Here is a 25,421-nt window from a genome sequence, read left to right as displayed (position 1 = left end):
AGGGGGCAAGCAGCAAGGCCTAGAAAGGAAATGTGTAGCTTGTATGTTCAAGGTTAAGGTGTCTAATTGGGGTATCTGAGGGAAGCCAGACCTGGGAGGACATGGGTCCATTACACATCTGTAGCCTTTCAGCTCCACATGCTCCTTCAATACATGTTCTATGATATATGTTCCATATGCATTCTACAGCAGAATTCACATAAGCCTATCTCCTTCACAATGAACACAATGTCAACCTTTCTCAGTAGAGGGCCCTGGCGGGACACTGCAAGACGAATGGGCTTCTTGTGCTTTCCAGCATGGGGCAGGGTGGGAAGTATGGTTGTGAGAACACTGGGTGAAGCCTGTCCCAGCCCTGGGCACAGAATGCCATACTGAAACCCTGCAGCCTCATCCTGGGACAGCTTTTCCACAGCCTTCTGTAAACCCAAACCAGAGCATTTTCCCCAACCCTCCTGACCCATCCACTCTGAAGACCTCCTGCTCACCCAGCACCCAACTCCCTCTACAAGTGCCCCTTGCAGCCTGCACGCAGCCCCCCCACCCCTATGTTCAACCTGCATGTGGGCTCTGAAGGCCTTCTGCCCCTGCTGTGCCCAGACTATGTGCCCAGCCACCTGTTTGCAGGTCACCAGCTCCTTCACCTGCACTCCAAAGAGTGGCCTATTATTTACTCAGCAGCTCTAGTCCAGCTCTGTCCTGGCCAAACCAGGGAACTTCTCCACCATCCAGGTGGACTGACCACACCTTTCCACCAAGGTCTCAATGCCCTGGTATGCATGTCTTTCCTTTGTACTCTCCCTCAGCCCTAAGGATACCATGCAGAGCTTCCTTATGTCTTATAGTTACTCTTTGATCATAGTTAATAGTTCTTCATACTAAACTTCCCCTGTTTAAGCTATTGAGTGGTTTTTATCTTCTGATTGGACCCAGTCTGAACACCCATTTGTCCCTCCCAGCAGCCAGCAGCCAGCAGCCAGCAGCCAGCAGCCAGCAGCCAGCAGCCAGCAGCCAGCAGCCAGCAGCCAGCAGCCAGCAGGCATCTCAGTGAATGACTGAATGGTGTTCCTTAGAAATTGGACCAACTCTCTTTGAGCAGACCATGGGCATCCTTCTGGGGGGGAAGCTTGATTCAGGTATCTTTGTTCCACTATTCTTGAAAGAGCATGTATCACAGAACCAGACACCTTCTGAGTACAAACAAAGCCTGGCTGGTCGGAAAAAAATGTTTGAATAAATGGATGAATGTATGGATGAGAGGATGAATGAGTGGGTGAATGGATGGATAAAAGATGGAAGTACAGATGGACAGATGGATGGATGGATGCATCCATGGATGGATGGATGCATGCATGGGTGGGTGGATGCAAAGGTGGGGGGATGGGAGGGTGAGTGGATGGATCAATGGACTGACAGCTGGATGAACGCATACTATATATTGGGCTCATGACCTTTTTCTAGGTTATTATGGTTATTATTATTACTATGGACTGGAACTGTGTCTTAAATTTTTTGTCTTCCCCATGCTCCAAACCATCTAGCCTTGGGCTGAGCCTATATTATGCCCCAATAAAAGTGGGATTAATGAAATAATTAATTAAGCAACCAAATGAAATATGCCAAGCTGTCCTAAGCAAAGTCATGAGGTTCGGTTTTATAGTCTGCCCCTTTCCACTCTTTCAGCACTGCCCCTACCTCCTTCCCGTCACCAAGTCCCCGCGCTCGGCCCAGGTTCCTCAGTTAGTCACACTGAGACTTAGGGACGAACCTGTAACTCTTGTAGGGAGAGAGGCTAGTATCACACTGTACCAAAGGCTTTGCTCACTGATGGAGGAAACACAGGCCCATTTTACTCCCCAAAGGAAGCATAAACAAAACATCAAGCTTGTATATCTGAACAGGAGGGAATACAATCTCTGGCTAAGAGATTAGTTTCGGGAGAGGAACACGTCTCTGGGTTGCCAGTGTTGGCATCCCTTGGTCTTCCCGAGGCCATCTTGACATGTGAAACCCATTGGGCTTGAAGAGGTGTCAGAAGGAACAGGAACTAGACATGCTCGTTGAGGCCAGAGGAGCTGAGGCCAGGCAGAAGATCCTCTCTCCTTAAACAAAAACCTTGCTCATGACTAGAATAAACCAAAGATGGAGATGCTGCCTGGAAAGGTGAGTTCCCTGTCACCTGAGTTTGTGACCCAAGAACAAACCCCACGAGGGGATGCTGGTGAATGGAAGAGGGAACTGGACAGCATCTTATGCCTGGATTCTAGCAAGACCACAGTCCTTGGGATCTGCCACCAACCAGCTTGGGGGCCTAGGCATATTCCTGTCCTTGCTGGGCTTCAGTTTCTGCATCTGTAAAATGGAACTTGCAGGGCTTTTATGAGGTTCTAGTAACAAGAAGGGACAAAACCCTGTAGAGGGGAAGAAGTGTGGGGCATGCCACCAGGCAGGAGCACAGTGCCTAAAGTGCCACCATGGTGTTCATACTTTCAGTCCATCTGAGTTGCTGTCCAGAGTCTTCTTTCAAAATATAAGTCTTCTAGTCAAGGAGGTGACAGAATCAACAGATGTGGTCAACAGAGATGTGGTCATGTCTTCTCCAGGAGCAGGCAGGACCAGGGACCACATGTAGGGAACCAACCTCACGTACACAAAGAGTTGGCTGGGTCTGGCTGGAAGTTGCAGCTCAAGAGATGTTTAATAGAAGAAGGGACAGCTCTGTGCAGCTTGGAGGGGTGCTCTGCTCCCCACAAAGAGGTAGGTGAGGGTAGGAGGGGGAAGGGCAAGGGGAAGGGAAGACGGGGAACCCAAGCACTCAGTGAAGATTATACAGCCCAGCAGGGCTGTCCCGCTTGCTGGTGATGGCTGAGTGTGGCTTTGCCTCAGTTTCCAGAGTGGCTTGAAGTGAGAAGGTCCCCTGAACAGCGAGCTTGCCCACCTTCAGCCCTCCCAGCAGTCCCACCTCAGTGCTGGTAGGAGAGTCCACTGGATACCACAGCATAGCCCTGAAGGTCAAAGAAAACCGGGGAGACCAGGTCAGAGGCCACACGAGAATAGGCAGGGCTCCCAACCACCCAGCAGCTCCAGCTCTGAGTTCCTGCTCGGCCACCCTTGCTGTGTGTCCTGGGGAGAGCTCAGTGCCTCTCTGGGGCTCAGTTTCCTGCTCTGTCACTTGGGGGTAGTAATAGCACTCCCCTGACAAGGCTACTGTGAGGACGTAGTGAGGCCACATGGGAAAAGCACTCGGCCTGGGGCTGGCACTCAGCACGTGCTCCGTGCGTGGTTGGGGTCATTGCTGCTATGACGGAGAGTCTGGAACCGTCAATATCTTCTCACCAAGGCTCCGCATCAGGGCGAGCCATCCCCCATCAGTACCACCCCACTCTCTTTACCATGCCGCAGAAATGTTCTTGGGCCTGCGGAGCACTCATTCATTCATTCAACAAATCATCATTCAGCCTCTAGTACAAATTAAGCCCTGTGCCAGGTGCTGAGGGCCTACCAGAGAACAAGCCAGACCCAGTCCCTGTCCACATGGTCCAATAGGGTAGCCGTTAGCCACATGTGGCTAACTAAATTTAAGCTAGTTAAAATTAAATAAAATTTAAAATTCAGCTCCTCAGTTACACTAGTCATGTTTCAAGTGCACAATAGCTACAAGTGCTTAGTCGCTGATAATGGCCTCTGTTTTGGACAGTGCAGCTTTCCATCATCCAGAAAGTTCTATTGGACAATACTGGTCTAGGGACCTTTGAGTCCTGATCCAATTGATTGGATTGGTGAGAGCCAAAGTCGGCCAGCCACTGACCACTCCTGTTTAGGAGAGTCTTGAGGAACTTCCCACTGTTAGCCCTGACTCCTCCTTTCCTTCTTACGAGGGTGGACCACACGAATGCCTCGGGGTTGTAGTTCTTAAGTAAGGAGGGCACCCGCCCTGGAAAGAAATTGGCAGGTCACACTCAGGCTGTGTGAATAATACATGTAGAAGTTGGGTTTGAGTTAAGCCTTTTGTGCTGTGTATGCCCGGTTGGATAAATTAGGAAGAATATTATCCTGTTATACTCCAAGTAAAGAGCTCTGCTGGGACAATGGTTGAAGCACTCAGCTGCTAACTGAAAGGTCAGCAGTTGGAAACCATCAGCTACTCCACAGAAGAAAGGACCTGATGACCTGCTCCTGTAAAGCTTACAGCCTAGGAAACCCTATGGGGCAGTTCTACTCTGTCCTGTTGGGTCACAATGAGTCAGAATTGACTCAATGGCACACACCAATAACAATAGTCCAGGTGAAGCAGAAAAAAGTTATAGGCTCTCACCCTGGACAGTGGCTGTGATTGAATTTCATGCTGGGCCCACAATTTCTGACCCAAGGAAAGTAATTTTAGAAGGGTGAGGGAGCCCCTTTCACCTACCAGGCCTGCAGAAGTTTGGCTACAAAACTTTAAGGAACCCCTCTGTTATCTGCCCCCACACATCAAAGGGGCCATGTTCAATCCCAGGCACAGAATGGTGGCCCAATTGAAGGCCTGAGTCCCTGATATGGCCTGGTGTAATATCTGATGAGGACTAAAGGGCAGGTACTGAAAAGTCAGAAGTTCGAATTCAATAGGTGTGCCTTGGAAACCCTATGGGGCAGCTCTACTCTGTCCTATAGGGTCACTAGGAGTTGGAATGGACTCGATGGCAATGGGTTTGGTCTTTGGTTTGGTTTTGAAAGGGCAAGTGAAGTCCTCAAACTAGCGTTTCGTGATGCCCCGAGTATTTCATCTCACTGCAGCTAAGGATTGGTCTGGGCAGGAAGAGGGCACCTCTGGCCTGGTTCACCCCGAGGCCCCACTGTTCACCCTAGCAGAGAGGCAGGGAGAGAGGTGATCCCTGCCTCAGCAAACCCACCCTCCATCCGAAGTTCTCACCTCATAGACGAAGACCTTGGCGGAGGTGTAGTGGAGGTTGACCACATTGGGGAGGGCAATCCCAATGCCCAGGAGAGCTGTAGGAGGGAAAGGAGAAATCAAGTCACCCAGAAGTTGGTAAAGAATCACCTCCTGAAGGCGGCCCTGTGCTGAGGTCCTCACTGCATCCTCATAGCCACCCAGGAGGAGCGACCACAACCCCAGGAGATTCAGCATTATTATTAGGCCCATTTTACAGAAGGGGAAACTGAGGCTTAGAGAGGGGAAGTAACTTAGCTAAGATCACACTTAAGCAGACATGAACATGGGCAGCTGGACTCCAAAGGCCACCCTCCTACCGGCTGAGCCTTGGAGGTGGGGAGAGGTGCGAGGCTCAGCAGGGAGCAGGTGTGGGGCAGGAGGATGCAGGAAGCTGCCAGGTTGGAGGGTGAGGCTCACCATTGAGGTGGTCTAGCAGGGGCTTCTCAAACACAGTGCCTATGAGGGTGTGCACTTGATCCATCTGCAGCCACAGAGCCAGGGAGATGGGGGCAGTGGGCCCACCCCAGCCAAGGGCCAGAGAAAGAGGGACAGTTAGACACACGCATGAACACACAAACAGAAAGACAGACAGACGGCAGGGGTACAGGTTAAGGAGTAGGGCAGGTCATCCATGCCTTGGGTTCAAGCAGAGCCCAGCTACGTCCCTGGAACTGGACCAGCCTCAGGGCATCAGGTACCCTGATATCAACTGACAGACTGACAGGAAGCCTGACTGACACCCGCTCACTCATGGTATGACCAACAGGTAGATGACGAACAGACACTGACTGACTGGCTGACATTCACTCACTCACTCTCCAAACAATTAACCACCAGATGGACAGACTGCCTCATGCCTGATGACTGGCTGACCTGTTGATGCTGACTGACAGACAGGCTGTCTGACAGAGAGATAGATTGGCGGGGCATACTGACTGACAGTGGCCCCTCCACAGTGACTGAGGGGAGCCAGCACTCTGCCTGAAGCTGATGTGTCCAACTAACTGGTGGACTTGGTGACTCTTGGGCTGAGGACTGGGTGGCCGAGTCATCAATGACAGGCAGAGTGACAGGTAGGCTGCTGACTGAACCCACTGAAGGACTGAGGCTGTCCAAGGGCTGACTGGATAACTAGCAGACAGACACCCTTTTAGCAGGAAGACTGGTGGAGGGATGGGCCAGCTGGCTGACTGTTGTCCCCATGCACCCTGGGAAGAAGCCCAGATGAGGGCAGCACATACAAGGACACACACACACATATACACACCCCTTCCCAGGCTCAAGTCCTGCCCCACTCAGTAGGGGAGTTTTTGGGGACCTGAGCCCCTGACTCACATCAATGGTGCCCACATTGGAGGAGGCCACGGTGACCTGGACATCCCTGGGAGAGAAGCAGGGGGATTCAAACTGGGTCTCATGCCTCCCACCCTGAACTTAACCTCCCTCCCTGCCACTGCATCCCAGGCTCATCTGACTGCCAAAGCCTCAGCTCAGTGGCCCAGAATGGTTGTGGGCCCATTGCCCGGAAGAACACACTGAGGCTGCTGGGTCCAGGAGGCTCACTTACCCCAACACAGATGCGGTCCCCTGAAGCTTCACCTTGTACACAGACAGCTGGAGGCTCAGGTTCACTACCTGGGTACATGGGAGACAGGGTCAGAGGGCACAGAGCCACCAGCTCCCCCAGGCTTCTACCCATTCCTGCAATCATTCAGGCAGCAGGTGTTATGCTCCAGGCCCTGCACTGGGTCCTAGGGACACAGTGTGAGCAGGACGAACCCTGTCCCTTCCCTTGGGAACCCCCACAGGCCAGCGGGAGAGGAGAACGATAACCAAGGTAACCAGATAAGATCCTTCCAGAGAGCAACGGGTGCTACAAAAGCAGGGTGATGGCATCCTACTCAGGATGGTCAGGGAAGGCTGCCCTGATGAGGTGACATTTAAACTGAGACCTGAAAGATGAGGAGAAGCCAGCCAAGCCAAGATTCTGGGTAAGAGTATTCTAGGCAGAGAGTATATAGCACTTGCAAAGGCTCTGAGACAGATAGGTCCTGACATGTTCAGGGAACAGTAAGATTAGTATGGCTAGAGCAAAGCAAGTGAGGAAATGAGGTCCCCCTGAGAGTCGCCCAGCCCACCTGGCCCAGCTCACTTACCACATCCAGGGAGAAGAGAGACTGGAAGGCTGAGTTAGAGGCCACAGCCAGGACCTCTATGAAAGGTTGCAGCTGTAGTGTGGCATTTTTGGTATGGAGTGTGGCTACGGGCGTGGCACCCAGCCGCACCTTGAGCACCACAGGCATGGGCTTAGGGAACTGGCGGGCCACCTGGAGAACGGAGATGGAGAGTGGGAAGAGGACCTTCCTATGACAAAGGCAGGTGGGCTTTCCATTCTGTTACTGTGCAGGCCCTGCCCTTGGGGATGCCTGTCTGATGGGGGTGGTGGGCATGTAGACAGGCACGGCCACCATGATCTGTGCTAGGAGAGAGGGTAACTCAGGGACCAGGGAGTTCAGAGGAGGCACCTGGACCAGACTCAGAGTTCAGGCTTCCCAAGAAGTTGATCCCCAAGCTTGGTCTTGAAGATGGATACAGGAAAGGAAGGAGAAAAGGCATTCCAGGAAAATAGCGTGACATCCAGGCAGAAAGAGGGGCCACCCCAGATGGAGGAGAAGCAGATACAAACGGCAGATGCTGAGCTCCACTTGGGACAGACATGAGCCAGCAGAGATCCCACAAGCCACAGTCCCCCAAACCCTGTGTCTCAGCCCCCTCGTATGACCAGAAACATCACCAACCTCGGGAATGAGCCGGCCCAATGCAGAGGTGTTCAGCAGGTTGTCATCTGAGTTCTGAAATCAGTCCCCACCCATGACAGGTGTTAGGGCAGCCTCATCCCAAGCTAGTCCACCCTTTGGCCCTCACAGATAGTAACCCCTACCTGAAGCCCCCATTTGACCCTTCCAACAGTCACCCTGTGGCCTGTCCCACCCACAATCTGGCCTCTGTGGGGCCTTCCAGGCTGGACCACAGGGTGCTCCTGCTCTACCCACCAGGCAGCAGGTACAGCCCTCACCAGCTGCCCTGTGATGTCCAAATTGAGGGCCCCAGCCTTCTGCAGCAGCAGGAGGGCAGAGTCAAACAGGTCCTGGGAGAGGCCCACGGTTGCCACAGTGCCCTGGGTGCCTGCATGGTGTGGCAACGCAAAGGGGGTGGTATCCACGGGCAGGACGATGGGCTTCCCCAGCAGGAAGAGCACAGCCTATGGGAAGTGAGGGAGAAAAGCAGCCTGGCCTCAGTAGGGAGGTGGATCTGGGCCAGAACATGGGCTCCCAGATACCACCCCACCAAGATGCCACGTGCTGTCTGGCCTCTGGGCCATGCTCCCACAGGGGATGCTCTTCCAGCTCCTCTCCCCCTAACCTCCCTGCTCCTGTAGGAATCCTCAGGACACCAAGGACTCCAGAGGTAACAAGTCCCCAGGTCTGGGTTGATAAGGAGGCACTTACATTGATATCCAGGGAAATGTAGTCATTGGTGATGGTGGGCACATTGACCAAGGAGTAGCGAATCTGGGACTCAGGGCCCACAGGTTTGAGGCCTAAATGAACCCAAGAAGAAGAGGTGGCATATTTAGCATTATCTACCCATCCAAAAGACTCAATTATATGACTACTTCAATTAGCCAGAACCAGGCCAAGAAACAAGGAGGTCACAAAGGCCTCTGAGCAAGCAAATTTAAGTTGCACAGTGCATATACCCAGGATCCAGCCACTCACAGCCTATTGACTCTTGGTTTACACATTACACTAACAGGTTTGGTTTCTGTTAGGTGTAATTGAGATGGTTCCCCAGCTCATGGCAACCCCATGTGTGTCAGAGTAGAGCTAGGCTCCACAGGGTTTTCAATGGGTGAATTTTCAGAAGTGTGATCACCAGACCTTTCTTCCAAAGTACTCCTGGGTGGATTTGAACCTCCAACCTTTTGGTTAGCAGCTGATCAGGTTAATCACGTGCACCGCCTAGGGCCTCAAGTAACCACTGTGCCACCAGGGCTCCAGTAGAAGACTAGAGGCTCCAAAGTAGAATGAAGAAGAAGGGTCACTCTAGGCACAAGCATCCCTTGACAAAAGCAAAAAGGAACCATAGAAAAAGAAGACAGCCCACATTTATCAAGGTCCAGACATTTGACCAACACTGTCTCGTTTAATCCTCACCACAGTTGCAAAGAATGGGAATTCCAGAACACTTAATTGTGTTCATGAGAAACCCGTACATAGATCAAGAGGCAGTCGTTCGAACAGAACAAGGAGATAGTGTGTGGTTTAAAGTCAGGAAAGGTGTGCATCAGGGTTGTGTCCTTTTGCCATACCTATTCAATCCGTATGCTGAGAAATAATCCAAGAAGCTGGACTATATGAAGAAAAACAGGGCATCAGGATTGGAGGAAGACTCATTAACAACCTGCGTTATGCAGATGACACAACCTTGCTTGCTGAAAGTGAAGAGGACTTGAAGCACTTACTGACGAAGATCAAAGGCCACAGCCTTCAGTATGGATTACACCTCAACATAAAGAAAACAAAAATCCTCACAACTGGACCAATAAGCAACATCGTGATAAATGGAGAAAAGATTGAAGTTGTCAAGGCTTTCATTTTACTTGGATCCACAGTCAACATCCATGGAAGCCGCAGTCAAGAAATCAAAAGACACATTGCATTGGGCAAATTTGCTCCAAAAGGCCTCTTTAAAGTGTTGAAAATCAAAGATGTCACTCTGAAGACTAAGGTGCACCTGATCCAAGTCATGGTGTTTTCAATCACCTCATATGCATGTGAAAGCTCGACAGTGAATAAGGAAGACCGAAGAAGAATTGACGCCTTTGAATTGTGGTGTTGGTGACGAATATTGAATATACCATGGACTGCCAGAAGAAGGAACAAATCTGTCTTGGAAGAAGTACAACCAGAATGCTCCTTAGAAGCAAAGATGGCGAGACTACGTCTTACATACTTTGGACATGTTGTCAGGAGGGATCAGTCCCTGGAGAAGGACACCATGCTTGGTAAAATGGAGAGTCAGCAAAAAAGCGGAAAACCCTCAAAGAGATGGATTGACAGACGCAGTGGCTGCACCAACGGGCTCAAGCATAACAACTGTGAGGGTGGCGCAGGACTGGGCAGTGTTTTGTTCTATTGTACATAGGGTTGCTGTGAGTCAGAACTGACTCGACAGCACCTAACAACAACAACACAGTACTATAGGGTTACTAGTCCATTTTACACACACACACACACTCACTAACTCACTCACGGGATTACATCCCCAGATAAGTCTGATTCCAAAAATACACTCTCTCCCCCTAATCACACTGCCTTCTTAAAAGGCACATGCCCCGGGGCCACGCAGCACAGGGCTCAGAGAGGCCTTCAGGGAGGCAGAACTGGAGTCCCGGCTCCTCCAAGGCAGTATATCCAAGGCTCAGAATATTTGGGTTGGGTAAACAGCAAAGGGTGAGCCGCTTGTGAGAACCACATGCCCAGAAAGGGCTAGAATGTTAGAAGTGGCTGGTAAAGCCCCAGCCTCAGCTGTCAGAAAAACCCAACTCTTAGCAACGGCTCCCCCAGGGCAGACTTCTGTCTGGTTTGCTGTTATTTCTCCTGGATTTAACTTTATTTTCTCTAATATTTTACAATTTTTTTTTATGATTCTGAAAACAATACAGCATGATTCCGTTTCGATGACATCCTGGACAAAGCAAAATTATAAGAATAGAAAACAGACCAGCCGTTGCCAAGGACGGGGGAAGAAGGGGCTGACTACAAAGAGGCAGCACAAGGGAAATGTCAGGAGCAGAGGGACTGCTCCGCAGCCCGAGGGTGGAGATGGTCGCACAGCTGTATGCCTTTGTTAGAATCTATAGAACTGCACACTAAAAAGGCAGAATTCTACTTTATGTTAAAAAAGTGAATAAAAACATTAGAATTTTAAGATAATAATACATGCTCATTGTGGACATTTAGAAAATACAAAAAAAGATAGAAAAGATATGTCATGGGTTGAATTGTGTCCCCCCAAAATATCTGTCACCTTGGCTAGGCCGTGATTCCCAGTACTGTGTGATTGCCTACCGTTGTATCATCTGATGTTATTACCCTATGTGTTATAAATCTTATCATTATGATGTAATAAGATGGATTAGCGGCAGTTATATCGATGAGATCTACGAGATTAGATAGTGTCTTAAGCCAATCTCTTTTGAGATATAAAAGAGAAAAGCAAGCAGAAAGACATGGGGACCTCATACCACCGAGAAAGCAGTGCCAGGATCAGAGTGCGTCCTTTGGACCTGAGGTTCCTACGCTGAGATGCTCCCAGACCAAGGGAAGACTGAGGCATCACAAGGACCTTCTTCCAGAGCCGACAGAGAGACAAAGCCTTCCCCTGGAGCCGGCGCCCTGAATTTGGGCTTCTGGCCTACTGGACTGTGAGAGGATATACTTCTCTTTGTTTGGTATTTCTGTTATAGCAGCACTAGATGACCAAGACAAGACAGAAAAAATATAACTCAGAATCTCACATTTCTTTCTTAAATTTCTTATGCAGAGATAAACTGTTAACTCTCCTTCATTTTCTTTCTCTCTCTCTCTCTAAAATTGGAATGAAACTACACACTAGTTTTGGGTCTTTCTCTTTTCCCCTCACAGCATGGCATTGCAGTTTAGTGAAGAGCACAGGCTCTGGGGCCAGACTGCCTCATTTTCTTCATCCGTTAAATGGGGGTAATAATGCTACAATCAATGTTAGCTTTTATTATATTGTGAATATTTTGCCAGATATGTTACCAGCTGATTAAATGCTCTTTTAAAGTAGGATTGCAATGGCGTCTATCACTCCACACTCTAGGTTTACATGACTCATTTAACCAATCCCTAGTGCTGGACACTCAGATTTTCTTTACTATATTTTTTTAATTCCTCAGAGACAAGGGCAAGAGCTGGTCTTTGGTATGAAGCCAACTTTAATGCATCTTGACTGAGATGACCCTACTGAGGAAGGAGGGGAGGACTAACGTTTAGCAACCCTACAGTGTGCCAGGCACTTCACCTGTGCTGTCTTACTGCAAAGACATATCAAAGAAGTGGAATTTTGATCCCTGTTTTTTTTGGATGGAATGATTTGGCTCAGAGAGATTGAGTGACTTTCCTAAGATCACACTGCAAGTAAGTAACAGAGTCAGAATTCAAACCTAGGTCCTCTGATTCCGCTGCCTCTGGTGCCTCACATTAAGGTAATATGGGGGTCGGAGCTGTAGGAGAAGTGAGAGAATCAAGGAAAGTTCCATAGACGAGGTGGCTTTGAGCTGGGCCCTAAAATGTGGCCAGAGCAGCGGGTGGACATGTAAAGAGCAGAAAACTAGGGTGAGCTGGTTCATGGGGAGGTCTGAGCAGCACACTGAGGATTTTAGATGTGGGGCCTTAGACTCCTCGCCTATAAATTGGGGACATTGATGCCACCTGGCAGGACCATTGTTACAAGGCTGCACAAGAACACCAAAGGTATATGACATGAAAATATTCACTGAAGAACCAACCACAGATAACTGCGGCCAGATATCCCTCCCGGCCTAACACCCACGTCCAGGTCCTATCATGCCCGCACAGCTGTCCCCAGCCTGGGTGAGAGTTAGAGCTAAATCCCTGCTCAAAGGCAGAGGCAACCAACTGCGAAGTGCAGCTGCCAACAGTCAACAGCTGCGGATTTCACAAAGGCAATAACAGCACGTGGGAGAGAGAACCCCGGGCAAAGCTGTCAGAAAGGAGGTAACCAAGGTGTGCTCCAAGCAGGAGCAGCTTCAAAGGCAGGCTTGTGAAAAAGCCAAGGAGGCCCTCGATTACGCTCAGGCCATGAGGATTACGCATGGAGAGAGCGAAGCCATGCTGAGCTCACCGAGAAATATCACACCCAAAATCAACAGCTGATGCAATCTCTGACAAGCCTAGGAAGGGGAGGGGTGGTCGCCACTGTAGCTCTTAAATATTGCTAAGTATGGATTGAAAAAAAGAAGACAAAGTCAACCTATTTTCATAGTTTTCACTTTTGTATTGTAAGTTAAAGTCCTGATGGAGCCTGATTTAGGCCACCCTTTTGGCTACTGTTCTATGCGGATTATCTGAAAGTGGCTGCAAGCACCCAGGACTCTACTTACAGGAGCAGAGCCAAGTGTGGGGGGCAGTGGAGAGCACTGGAGAGTTAACTTTCTAGGGGGGGACCCTCAACCAATGACTGACGGGAGTTGGTGGAGAAAGACCTCAGCTCCTTGGCCCTCAGGTAGGACAACACTGAGGCGCACTCGGTCTCCGAGAGCTCCCCAAAGGACTTGAGCCTCGATGGCCCATAGCAGTAATTTGCTCAGTAATACACCTTCTGTTCCCCGTCTCTTCACTGCTCCACTCTCCACTGGCGCTTTTCATATAACCCACTTACACTAAAATCCGCATCTCAGGGTCTGCTTCTAGGAGAATTAGCCTATGACAGCTACCTGCTTCTAACATCAGTCATCCCTGGGTAGTGAGGACCCCTGGAAAAGTCAGAGGTGGAAAAAGCCCAACAGAGGATGGAACAAAGAGAGAGAGACCTTGACTCTGGGCCCCTGCCTAGGCAGTGGGTGACCCATGAGAAGGGAAACAGGAGGGGCACTTTGGAGGAAAACCACTTCAACCCTGAGACGCTGAATGGAGGAGCATGTAGGACTTCCAGGAGGAGGTGTCCAGGAGGAAATGGGATATAAGGGCCTGAGCCTCAGAGAGAAAACTCTAGCCCTGAAAGTGGGGGAGAAGAAGAGGGATGGAGCAAAAAGAATTATAAGGCTTCCATTAAGACAACTACAGGGTCCCTCCAACTATGAGAATCTGGTTTCTAAAATCCTACAGTCTGAGTATGTGCACGATGCTACAGCCTAAGATCCAGTCGTGCTAAGATCCTCTAAGACTCATAACTTCAAGATCTGCTTTTATTTTGTTTTTCAGATTACTTGATCTCAGATATGCAGATTCTACAAGGACTTGAAGATTTCAGAGTTTGGAGATTCCCAGATTCCGTGACTAACTGTGCAGTTTCAGGTGCCCACACAATTCAGTCGATATAAGACTGACCTCCCAGAATCTTTCATCCCCTCCACCCGGACTCTCAGGTCTTACCAATTAAAGTGCCCAAGTGGACATTGAGGCCCTGCACCAGGTTGGAGACGCTCAGGCATAGCTGTGGCAGGACAGAGAGAAGGAGGCTGAAGTTAAGTTGCTCAGGGCTGGGGGAGCCAAGGGTCCCAGTCTTTAAGCCTCTACCTGCCCACACACCCTGGCCTGGAATCACCTCCTTCTCCTCCCACCCCAGGGAGGCATCTCCCAGCACCTACTAAGGGCGCTGGAGACACAAAGAAGCAGCAGCCCAACGGCTGAGGGGGCAAGGTGGCCCTGGGCGCTGAGGAAGAACAGGGGATGTGGAGCGCAGCAGCAGTGGCCACGAGCTGCAACCTAGGGGTTCAGGCAGGGAGCCTGCTGCTTCAGGGCCCAGAGGGCCAGCTGCTGAAATCATGGTGCCTGTGGTGAGGGTGGGCAGTGGTCAGCAAGGCCAGATCAGGCCAGGCTTCTGATGCCAGGCCAGAGAGACTGGAGTTCCTCCTGGGCATAGTAGGCAGCAGAGAAGAATATTAAGCTCAGGTGGCCACATGGTCAGCATGACAGGAGATGGGGGCGGAGGAAATACTGCGAGGCTGGGGGGCGGTCATAGCCTGGTGCAGGCAAAAAAGCTGGTGAGTCTGGGCCAGGTGAGGCCAGGAGGCGGAAAAGAGGGCAGGCCTCCTCTTCTTCCAGAGCCACCCTGCAGCCCCTTGCCCAGAAGAGGCTGGCTGTGAGCAGAGCATGGAGAGGGTACAGCGGGCCAACAGGCAGGGCCAGAGGGCCCTAGGGCCACCTGCAGGATTCTCAAGACAGGCTGAACCCACCTTCACCCCTCCAAGCCTCAGTTTGCTCATCTGCGAGATGAGAAACTGCAAGTACCTCCAGGTACTGTCGGATGGCACATAGTAGCTTGATTTGGCCTCTGCTACTGCCCCTTAAAGGGAGATGGGGGTGAGGCAGGTGCCAGGGAGGGAGAACCAGCCACCCCAGGCAGTGGGACCCAGACATTGACAGGAACAAAAATAGCAATAACAGCACTCACTCTGCCAAACACAGTTCTAAACTCTTCACAAGCATTAATTCATTTAATCCCCACACCAGCCCCATGAGGGAGTACTTTTACTCTCTGCATTACAGATGTGGAATCAGAGGCACAGAGAGGTTAAGTAACTTGTCCAAGGTACGCAGCTGGAAAGTAGGAGAACTAGGATTTGAACCCAGGCCACATCTGGCTCCAGTGCCATGTCATTGTGCACTCTCATTTTCTCTCCTTTTCACAAGCCACATGGGCCCTGAAAACACTGTCCCCCTTTGCCATCTGGCATGGCACTGGGAGCTGGCCAGAGGTTGAAACTCCCTCCTGTCCAATCCCACAGGCACAGCCCCTGTTTGGGGTCTTCCTTCACTTGCCTGCACCATTGCACCAGCCTCTCCCTTGCCCTCATGAGGGCACTGGAGGAGCCCCCAAGAGTGCCCTCTAGTTAAAAAAAAAAAAATCCTGGGCCCCCATCCCTGCCTAAAATCCCACCATTCATTCACCTTGTCTTCTGGGTTAAGCAGTGCCCTCCCTCCTGAGAAGTCATGCCAAGAAGTCCTTTACCTTGTTGCTCAGGACGGCTTTAATGTGCTTCTGCAAGAGGACCAGCAGCGCGGGGGAGGTACTGAAGAAGAGACATGGAACAGGCTCCCGTGTTGCCAAGTCAAACACATCAGGTCCTGTCCCTCAGCCACAAGTCTGAGAGAGAAGTCTCCACCCTCAGCAAGGAGACCAACAATCCCCATCTGATATCCTGCCTCTGCCAGACACGGTACCAGTGGCATAACTGTCCCCATCTCACAGATGAGGAAACCAAGTCTCCAAGAAGGAGATCATTTGTCCCAAGGTTTACATGTGGACAAGAACATGCTAAATGAGACCAGGCTGGGGGGAGACAGAGCGAATGCTGCAAAGGTCAGCCTCACCCAGCTGGCATCATGGCCACTCTGAGCCCAGTGAAATGGGGTTGGAGGGGCAGGTGGAGATGGGACCTGTGGGGCCTGGTCCCTGTTTGGGCTCCAATTCTCTGTGACTCTCTTAGTAAAGTCCCTTCCCCTCTCTGGGCCTCAGTTTCCCCTCTGAACAAAGAGAAATGGGATCTAAGCTGGTGTTTCTCAAGAGAGGCCCATAGGAAGCCTCTGAACCTTGGCTTGCTAAAATGCTGATACAACCACAGCCCAGACTCACTGAATCAACTCTTGGCAGGGGGTGGCCCCATTAGCAAGCCATGAGTAGGCCCCGCCCTTGAGGACCTTGAGGGCTCATGAGCTGCACGGGATGATCACCAGGCACAAGCTTGAGTGGGTTTACAGCCAAGCAGCCCTTGACAGGGAAGAAGTTCAGTCTTTGCACAAACATTGCATTCTTTTAAGGCTCCAAAATCCTCAACCACCTTACAGTGATCCCTTTGCTCCCACCCCATCTCCCCCCACCCCCCCCCCCCCGCCCGACTAGGAAGGTATTGACAGGCCTCGGGATTAGGCAGGTTGCCAGAGTTTGAATTCTGCCCCCACCATTTGCCAGCTGTGTGACCTTACCTGTTAACTCGTTGCCATCGAGCCAATTCTGACTCATAGTGACCCTATAGGACAGAGTAGAACTGCCCCATAGGGTTTCCAAAGAGCAGCTGGTGGATTCGAGCTTCTGACCTTCTGGTTAGCAGCCAAGCTCTTAACCACTATGCCACCAGGGCTCCTTAAGCAAGTTATTCAATTTCTCTGTGCGTCAGTTTGTTCTTCTGTAAAAAGGGGCAAGTAATCATACTCCACACACTTGGTAGGGCCATTGTGAGGGTGAAATGAGAGGATCCATGTAAAGAGCCTAAAACAATGCCTAGCATACAGTAGGTGCTCTGGAAATAGGAGCTGCTTTTAGCATTAGATCAGGCCATGAGCAACCAGCTGACTACCTGTGAGAGCTTGGTCAGATCCCGCTCTCTGGCATCAGATTCCCCATCCCTGCCAGGAGGAACCAGAGCCGTCTGAGGTCCCTAACATCCAGCCTGGTCCAGTCTGCCCAGAATCCTTCCATCCAAGTAGTAATGTCAATGGCTAGTGCGCATTGTCATATGGCACAGGGTGATGGAGAGAACACCGGCTCTGGCAGCTCATTTGCTGTGTGATCTTGGTCAAGTCCCTTCCCTTCTCTGAGCCCCAGTGTCCTCAGCCATAAAAAACTCATGAAAATTGGGGTCTCTTAGGCCGATTGTGGAGATTGGATTTAGTCTTGAGTGAGAACCACCACCCAGGAGCCCACATCCCTGCCTTCACCAGGCACCCACCTGTTGCTGCCAGCAGGCACACTGGCATTGCCGAAGAGTGAGTAGCAAGCAGAAATACTGACGACAGGGGTCTGGATGGGCCCTTGGGCCACATGGGCGTCAGCCAGCAGCACCACAGGCAGCATCAGCTCCAGGGGCTCTGGAACCCTATGGGGAGGCCAGTCTTGAGCCCCAGTGGTACCACCGCTGGCTATCACGAGACCCTGCAAATCCCCACAGACCTGCCCTCCTCTTGACACAGGCAGGGGCCCCACTCAGCATGAGATGGTCCCACAAGGGTAAGATCCAGGGCCCTCAAACTCCATTCAGGGTCCCAGATACTGCAGCAGACCAGTATGAACTCCGTCTCCCCACATCCTCTCACTGGGAGACCGTGGGCCAGTCATTCCTCTCACCAAGCCTCAGTTTTCTCTTCTGTAAAATGGCCATAAGATTGGTGGTACCTATCTCGCAGGGCTGTGCTGAGTTTTCTATGAGATGATCATGTAAAAGACCCAGCTCAGAGCCTAGCCATAGTAAGCACTCATAAAATGATAGTGTCAGGGCAAAAACCAAAACCAAACCCAGCGCCGTCGAGTCGATTCTGACTCATAGCGACCCTATAGCAGAGGAGTTAAAATAGGACACCCCTCTGCACGGCTAGCTCCTAGACTGAAGATTCAATGCTGCTGGGAGGGCAGTCTGCCTTTCTGATGCCCATCGGGGCTGCCTAAGCTGAGGCCTTGAGCTCAGAGCATTCTCTGATAAGAATAATGGAAACTGGGTCTCGCTCCCTCTCCCAGTTTCTTCTCCTTGTCAGAGAAGGCTCCCTCCCTGTTCTGAACTCACAATAACTTTCTCTGTCTCCATGAGTAGCCCTAACTACTTCACTGTACATAATCTTGTAGCTAGTGGAGAAACTGGTTGCAGGATGGCCACCATCTTTGTTCTTGAACAAAAACATCTTCCTGGTCACAGGATGGTTATGCTACCTGCACCGAAACAAAGGCACCCTCCTCTTACCCCTCTTCCTCTGGCTTCCATGAGTTCGGCATGTACACCCCTCTGGTTTATCTATATGAGCCCCAGCCCTGGGTTCCTCTTCTCTCACCCATGGCACATTGAGGGGCGCACATAGAAGTAAAAAAACATCTCACCAGTAGATGGCAGCCTTTTGGGAGACCTGGCTCTCCATAAACCCTGCTCCATTTATCATCGTCCTGATTACTATAGGTAATAAAAGCCTGTGACCACGCCCGTGAGTAGTGTGATTAGTCTTTCTGATCCAAAGAGCCCTGTACCGTCCTGCCTGATTGATTCCACTCGGTATGTCACAAATGAAGCAACATATGAAGTGTTTGGTGCACAGAAATAATTCTAATAACTACATGCATTGAACACCTACTCTGTGCCTTGCACTGTGAAAAGAGGGACAGTAATTACGATCACAGCCATGAATCCATTCACTACAACCCTCATAGCCACCCTGCAAGATTGCATCCCATTTTACAGATGAGGAAACTGAGGCTTGGAGAAGTGAAATGACTCCACCCAGTTGCGCAAGTGTTGAGCAGGGTCCAGATGCTCTGAAACTCTTTCACTATCTTGCTTCCCTGCAGAGGGTGGTGGTGGAGGACACCAGACAAGGAGCCAAAAGGCCTGGGTGCAAGTCCTGGAAGAATTGATGAATCCTGCCCCCCCCAACCCCCGCCACTCTGCCCTCAGGGTATCCCTGAAACTCCTCCTGTCTCCACCAACAAGAAGATCCACTTACCGAAAGACCTTGAAATTAAAATTGGCTGCTGCCAACAAGTGCACCCCAAAATCAGCAACAAAGTTCAGGCGGAGACGAGGCACATGGACATTCATAATCTGGATCCTGGGGGAGATTGGGAGGGAGGATCAAGGTTACAGTGTGGTTCCCATCAAACCATGAAACCAGCTGTGTGCCGTACCCACATCATTGATGCTATAAAGATTTTCCAACAATTGGAACCATGGAATGAGGGAGAGGTGGTGAGTTCTCTGTCACAGGGGGCATGCAAGCCAAGGCTGGACAACCAGCTGGTTAGAGAAAACGTGCAGAGGGGGCCCTAGCATTGGGCAGGACTTGGGTGAGATGATTGCTCAGGTCTTGGAGTGGGGACACTTTAGTTTCTTATCCAGGAAGCAGTCTGGAAAGGTAGGAAAGAAGAGACCTTAGGGTCCACAGAGAGCAGAAATCCCTTCCATAACATTCTCATCAACAGCCTTGGCTTGTAGTCCACTAGTGACAAGGAACTCACTCCCTTCAAAGCAGCCTGTTCTAATTGCTAAGCCCTCTGCAGCTAACCCATGATTTCTTTTTTTCTAAATTAAAACCTTGTTTATGTTTCTGCACAGTAGTTGGCGGGGGGAGGGGGAAGTTCAGGTACTACAAAATGGTATAAAGTTTAAAATCAAAACATCAAACCCCACTGTCAAGCAGTACTTTAACACCTGAGTATCTTCCCATGACTCCTTGGACATGGGCTGACCCAGAACCTGCCTCTTTTCATCCCTCGATGTGTTTCTATGCCACAAACAAGGGCCCTCGGCACTGGTTTCAAACAGCCACGTGATGGCCATTGTGGGTCCAGATCACAAGTCATTTAGGAATCCCCAATCTTTGGATGTTTATATCGTTCCCAGCTCTCCACAATGAGCCACAGGAAATCCTGGTGGCGTAGTGGTTAAGTGCTATGCCTGCTAACCAAAAGGTTGGCAGTTCAAGTCCAACAGGAGCTCCTTGGAAACTCTATGGGGCAGTAGTACTCCATCCTATAGGGTTGCTATGATTCGGAATTGACTCAAAGGCAATGGGTTTGGTTTGGGTTTTTCTATGAGCAGCATCCTAGCCCTGCCTAAGAGGTCTCAAGCTGGAGATCCTTGAGCCCCCTGTAGCCCCCAGGCATGTTTGACCTACCCAGTGTTTCAAATGTTTTTTAATTAATTGCCATTATTCAAATTTTGATATTTTTTAAACTTTAAGCCATTTGACTTCTCTCAAAAACTCTGAGATCAGGCCAATCTGCCCAGCCGCTGGAGGCGGTGCATTTGAGATGCCCCCAACTACTTACGCCTTTGAGCCTCTGTGCTTTATAGGGGGTGTGGGTAAATCTGGCTCTGGCTTGTGCCTAAATTCAGCCTCTCACTTTTGGAGGAAGCAGTCACAACTCCTTTCATTCCTGGGGGCTCAGAAGACCCAGTCTTGGCCCCTGGGGGCAGAAATCCACTAATTCAGGGGCACCAGGCTCCTGCCTCCACCTTCGTCCCCACCTCCTGATTCCTCTTGTGACCACTCACCTGGTGGGTGGGAGCATCTGTCTTGGTGGGGGAGCACTCATCTGGCTGGTGGGGAGAGGAGGGGAACACTCACCGAGCAGATGGGAGCACTCACCTAGTGGGCTGGAGAGTCTCTCCACTCTGGTCCAGGAGATACGGGAGAGTGACCTGTAGGGCCCGCTGGAGAGGAGCTTTCCCGATTTCAGACACTGTGGGGCCAGGGCAGGGTGAAGTTAGGCTGCCCTCGGGAGCCACCAAGCAAGACCACACGACCCACTTGTGCCCGACACTTTGGAGCAGAAGATGACTCCTCTCAGTCCTCACACTCTGCAAGGCATGCCCTTTCTCCCTCGGTTCTGCCTCTCAAAGTCCTGCTTGCTTACCCCATTCCTCAGAAGGAAGAACATTCTTCCCCCTTTTGCAAGGCTTCAGTCAGATGCCACCTCCTCTGGAGCCTTCCCTGAGTCCCCAAGCAGAAGGAGCATTTCTCAACTATGCCTGGTCAGCTACAGAAGCATCCTCTTGGGGGACACCCTCCCCTAGAGGCAGAGGACTCTAGAGTGCAAATCCCAACTCTGCTACTCACTACTGGTGTGGCTACCCTGTGCTTCAGTTTCTCCCATTATACCACGTTGAATTGTGTCCTATAAAAAAAAAAATATGCTCAAGCCCTAACCCCAGGAGCTGGTGAATAAGACCTTATTTGGAAATAGGGTCTTTGGAGATGTAATTAATTAAGTCCAGATGAGGTCATACTGGATTAGGGTGGGTCCTATATCCAATGACTGGTGTCCATATAAGAAGAGGGAAATTTAGGAGGAGACACCCAGACGCACACAGAGGGAAGAAGGCCATGGGAAGACAGAGGGAGAAGCCAGGGTGGTGCAGTTACAAGCCAAGGAATGCCAAGGATTGCCAGCAACCACCAGAATCTGAGAAAAAAAAAAAAAAAAAATCTCCCCCAGAGCCTTCAGTGGCCCTGTTGACACCTTGATTTCAGACTTCTGGCCTCCACAACTGTGAGAGAATAAATTTCTGTTGTTTTAAGCCACCCAGTTTGTGGTACTTTGTCACAGCAGCTGCAGGAAATGGAGATATTCACCTATAAATTTTCAGTGCTGATGATGGTACCTGTCACCTAGGGCCACTGTAAAAACTCAGCACACAGTAAGTGCTCACTATTATTGTTGCTATTCATTTCTGTAGTAAGAATGGCTGTCACTTATATGTCACTCCCATGTGCCAGGCACTATAATGAGTGCCTTACTTTGCCTCACCACAATTCTATGATGTTGTTGTTGTTGTGGTTGCTAGTTGCCGTCAAGTCAGTTCCAATTCATAGCGACCCTATGCACAACAGAACGAAACGCTGCCTGGTCCTGAGCCATCCTTACAATCGTTGTTATGCTTGAGCTCATTGTTGCAGCCATGGTGTCAATCCACCTCGTTGAGGGTCTTCCTCTTTTCCACTGACCCTGTACTCTGCCAACCATGATGTCCTGCTCCAGGGACCGATCCCTCCTGACAACATGTCCAAAGTATGTAAGACGCAGTCTTGCCATCTTGCTTCTAAGGAGCATTCTGGCTGTACTTCTTCTAAGACAGATTTATTTGTTCTTCTGGCAGTCCATGGTATATTCAATATTCTTCACCAACACCACAATTCAAAGGTGTCAATTCTTTTTCGGTCTTCCTTATTCATTGTTCAGCTTTCACGTGCATGTGATGCGATTGAAAATACCATGGCTTGGGTCAGGCACACCTTAGTCTTCGAGTCTTAAAGTGCTCTTCAACACTTTAAAGAGGTCCTTTGCCCAATGCAATGCGTCTCTTTATTTCTTGACTGCCACTTCCACGGCTGTTGATTGTAGAACCGAGTAAAATGAAATCCTTGGCAACTTCAATCTTTTCTCCATTTATCATGATGTTGCTTATTGGTCCAGTTGTGAGGATTTTTGTTTTCTTTATGTTGAGGTGTAATCCATACTGAAGGCTGTGGTCTTTGATCTTCATTAGTAAGTGCTTCAAGTACTCTTCGCTTTCAGCAAGCAAGGTTGTGTCATCTGCATAATGCAAGCTGTTAATGAGTCTTCCTCCAATCCTGATGCCCCGTTCTTCTTCATATAGTCCAGCTTCTCATATTATTTGCTCAGCATACAGATTAAATAGGTATGGTGAAAGAATACAACACTGACGCACATCTTTCCTGACTTTATACCAATCAGTATCCCCTTGTTCTGTCCGAACAACTGCCTCTTAATCTATGTAAAGCTTCCTCATGAGCACAATTAAGTGTTCTGGAATTCCTATTCTTCGCAATGTTATCCATAGTTTGTTATGCTCCACACAGTCGAATGCCTTTGCATAGTCAATAAAACACAGGTAAACATCCTTCTGGTATTCTCTGCTTTCAGCCAGGATCCACCTGACATCAGCAATGATATCCCTGGTTCCACGTCCTCTTCTGATGTAGGTATTATTATTATGCCCAGTTTACTGGTTTACTGGCAGGTGGAGAAACCTGGCAGGGGAAGCTCGGATCTGGACGGAGGCACCTGGTTCCAGAGTCTCTGAGCTTCCTCTCATCTGTGCTACTGCGCTCCAGGGAGGTGTTAATCAACCTTAAAATGAAGGTAATGTGCTGGGAAGGGAGCACTGAATTAGGAGTCAAGAGGCCCAAACACTGCCCAGGCTTGCTGTGGAATGTTGGCAAGTCCCTGCCCCTCTCGGCCTCAGTTTCCCCAAACACCGTAGTATAAAGGTAGGGGTCTTGCTCTGTATGTCCCTCTCTGTCCTGACCCTCTGTGGCTGAACTCAAACTCACACCCAGGCCTCTGGACTCCCTTGGCAGTGCTCCTCTGGCACAGAGCCTGGACCCATGGGGTGGGGAGGACACTGTAAAAAGCCATCTGACCCAGCCTTGGAAGTGGTGTGCTGCACGGCAGAAGCATCCCCCTGGATTTCCTCAGGGAGCAAACACAGCCAGGCCTCCCTGGGGGGCTTTCTGAAGACAAAGGAGGCTCACACAGGACAGGTCTCAGGTGGGCAGGTGGCAAGCAGCCCTGCCAGCGGCAGCCGGTCCCCCACATCTCCACCTGTAGGCAACCATGCGTGGCTCTGTGTATTAGTCACACTCCAGCACGGATCACTGACCCCTTTCATCGCCTAGATGGGAGGTTCCGGAAGGTTGTGTGTGCCCAGGAGGGGACCCTGCTGCTTTCCTGAGTCATTGCTTCATGGCTACTTGGGACATCAGAAGTCTCTCCTATTGTCTGACCTGAATCCCTCACACTGTAATCTGAGCTTGGTCTGGCCTTGGGAGAAACAGCTGCTGATGTCTCACCCCTGGCCCAGCTTCAGTAGGAGCTCTGAAAGCGTCCCTGAGGGAGCTGGAGATGGATGAAGTGCTCCGTGCCTGGCTCCTGGGCCTTGGCAGCTTCTGTCTTTCCCTGGGCCTAGGTTTCCTCACTGTGCTTCCCCAGGGGACAGAACAGGACTTGGAAGAATCTAGCGGAGCCGTAAAACAGAGGCTTCCTGCAAGAAGGGCCCAGAGAAGGATGGGTTCTCAGCACTCTGAGCCCAGCAGGAATCAACTTCGGGTTGCTCCCTACAGGACTGAGCTAGGCTGGCTTCTCCCCAAGCGCACAAGTACCGGCAGTCACCACATGTGCACACACCCCCGCACACCCCGCGTGCACTCCACTTCTTCTTCTCAAGCACCTGCTGTGTGACGAATGCACAAGTGTACATATGGGTACACAGTCACACCTGTGCACGTGTATCCAGACATGCGCCCGTGGGCACTCACACATCTGCCTCTGGGTACACACAGCCATGTGCGTGTACACACACACGGATGCATATGCCTTTCCCCACCTTGGAGCACACACAGGCATACCTCCATGAATTTTCAAATCCATAAGCAGATACACAAAAGCCAAAATTGACGTACACCCACATCACTAAGATACAGTAGCACAACCGTATGTGCCTACGTGCCCACTGGACACATGGCATATGCTTCTTTCATCCATCCATTCATTCATTCCACAAATATTTCTCAAGCAGTACTGTGTGCCAGCCACTGCCTAGGAGCCAGGGCTCTGGTGGTAGATGAGACAAAAATCCCAGTCCTTTTGAGCTCTTAGAAACACATGCATAATGAGGATGGCACACACGTGTATGGACATGCACAGCCTGTACTGGCATGCACACATCTGTACACAGACTCATGCAGAACAGAGGCCCAGGGGCACAGCTCTTACCATAGCTCAGCGCAGCCTTGTTGAGTCTGACCACGGTGCCTGGCATGGAGGTGCCAACCAGGGGCAGCAGCAGTGCCAGCAGCAGGCCTAGGCCCCACACCCGAGTCATGGCTGCTCTGGCCACTGCCCCCCAAGACCTGCAGGCTGGGGTGGGGACAAGTATTAGAGAGCTTGTCAAGACAGCCCATCCTCAGATGCTGGAGCGCCACCTCAGCTTGGAGGTCAAAAGCCTAAGTGGTGGTCCCAGTTCTACCCCAGGCCACCACTGGGACTAATCACTTTCTCTTGCCTGTTTCATCAGGAACCCCAGCGGGATCTGGCTGGAAATGGCCTTGCCTAAGAACCAGAGAAGAAATGGCCTTGTCCAAGACCACACAGCACACAGCGGCCAGGTACAGGACCCAAGCCATGAGAGAGGAGCATGGGGAGACTCCCAAATGGA

The 25,421-nt window shown here is 50.6% G+C and overlaps 1 protein-coding gene across 1 annotated transcript; it reads right to left on the bottom strand.

The window, feature by feature from the left end:
• Nucleotides 1–2,963: 2,963 nt before the first annotated feature.
• Nucleotides 2,964–25,088, bottom strand: BPIFB2 (BPI fold containing family B member 2). The gene is made up of 15 exons (XM_003411501.3): nucleotides 24,980–25,088; nucleotides 20,830–20,923; nucleotides 19,186–19,290; nucleotides 17,433–17,579; nucleotides 15,716–15,776; nucleotides 14,137–14,197; nucleotides 8,443–8,534; nucleotides 8,010–8,195; nucleotides 7,732–7,785; nucleotides 7,090–7,260; nucleotides 6,501–6,568; nucleotides 6,269–6,314; nucleotides 5,351–5,414; nucleotides 4,913–4,989; nucleotides 2,964–3,005 (listed from the first exon to the last, which is right to left on the bottom strand). Exons 1-15 carry the CDS (start codon nucleotides 25,086–25,088, stop codon nucleotides 2,964–2,966), a joined length of 1,377 nt encoding a protein of 458 aa, XP_003411549.1.
• Between the last annotated feature and the right edge of the window lie 333 nt (nucleotides 25,089–25,421).

The sequence above is a fragment of the Loxodonta africana genome, chromosome 24 (genome assembly GCF_030014295.1).
Source record: "Loxodonta africana isolate mLoxAfr1 chromosome 24, mLoxAfr1.hap2, whole genome shotgun sequence".
Lineage (NCBI taxonomy): Eukaryota > Metazoa > Chordata > Mammalia > Proboscidea > Elephantidae > Loxodonta > Loxodonta africana.
This window is presented reverse-complemented; position numbering and strand designations above follow the sequence as displayed.

Excerpts from the sequence above, each read along its gene's own strand:
- BPIFB2 (XM_003411501.3), bottom strand. The coding sequence starts at position 25,088 with ATGACTCGGGTGTGGGGCCTAGGCCTGCTGCTGGCACTGCTGCTGCCC. Across the intron at positions 7,261-7,731 it reads TGGGCCGGCTCATTCCCGAG|GTGGCCCGCCAGTTCCCTAA; the intron begins GTTGGTGATGTT and ends TCCGTTCTCCAG. Across the intron at positions 6,315-6,500 it reads GGGACCGCATCTGTGTTGGG|GGATGTCCAGGTCACCGTGG; the intron begins GTAAGTGAGCCT and ends CTTCTCTCCCAG.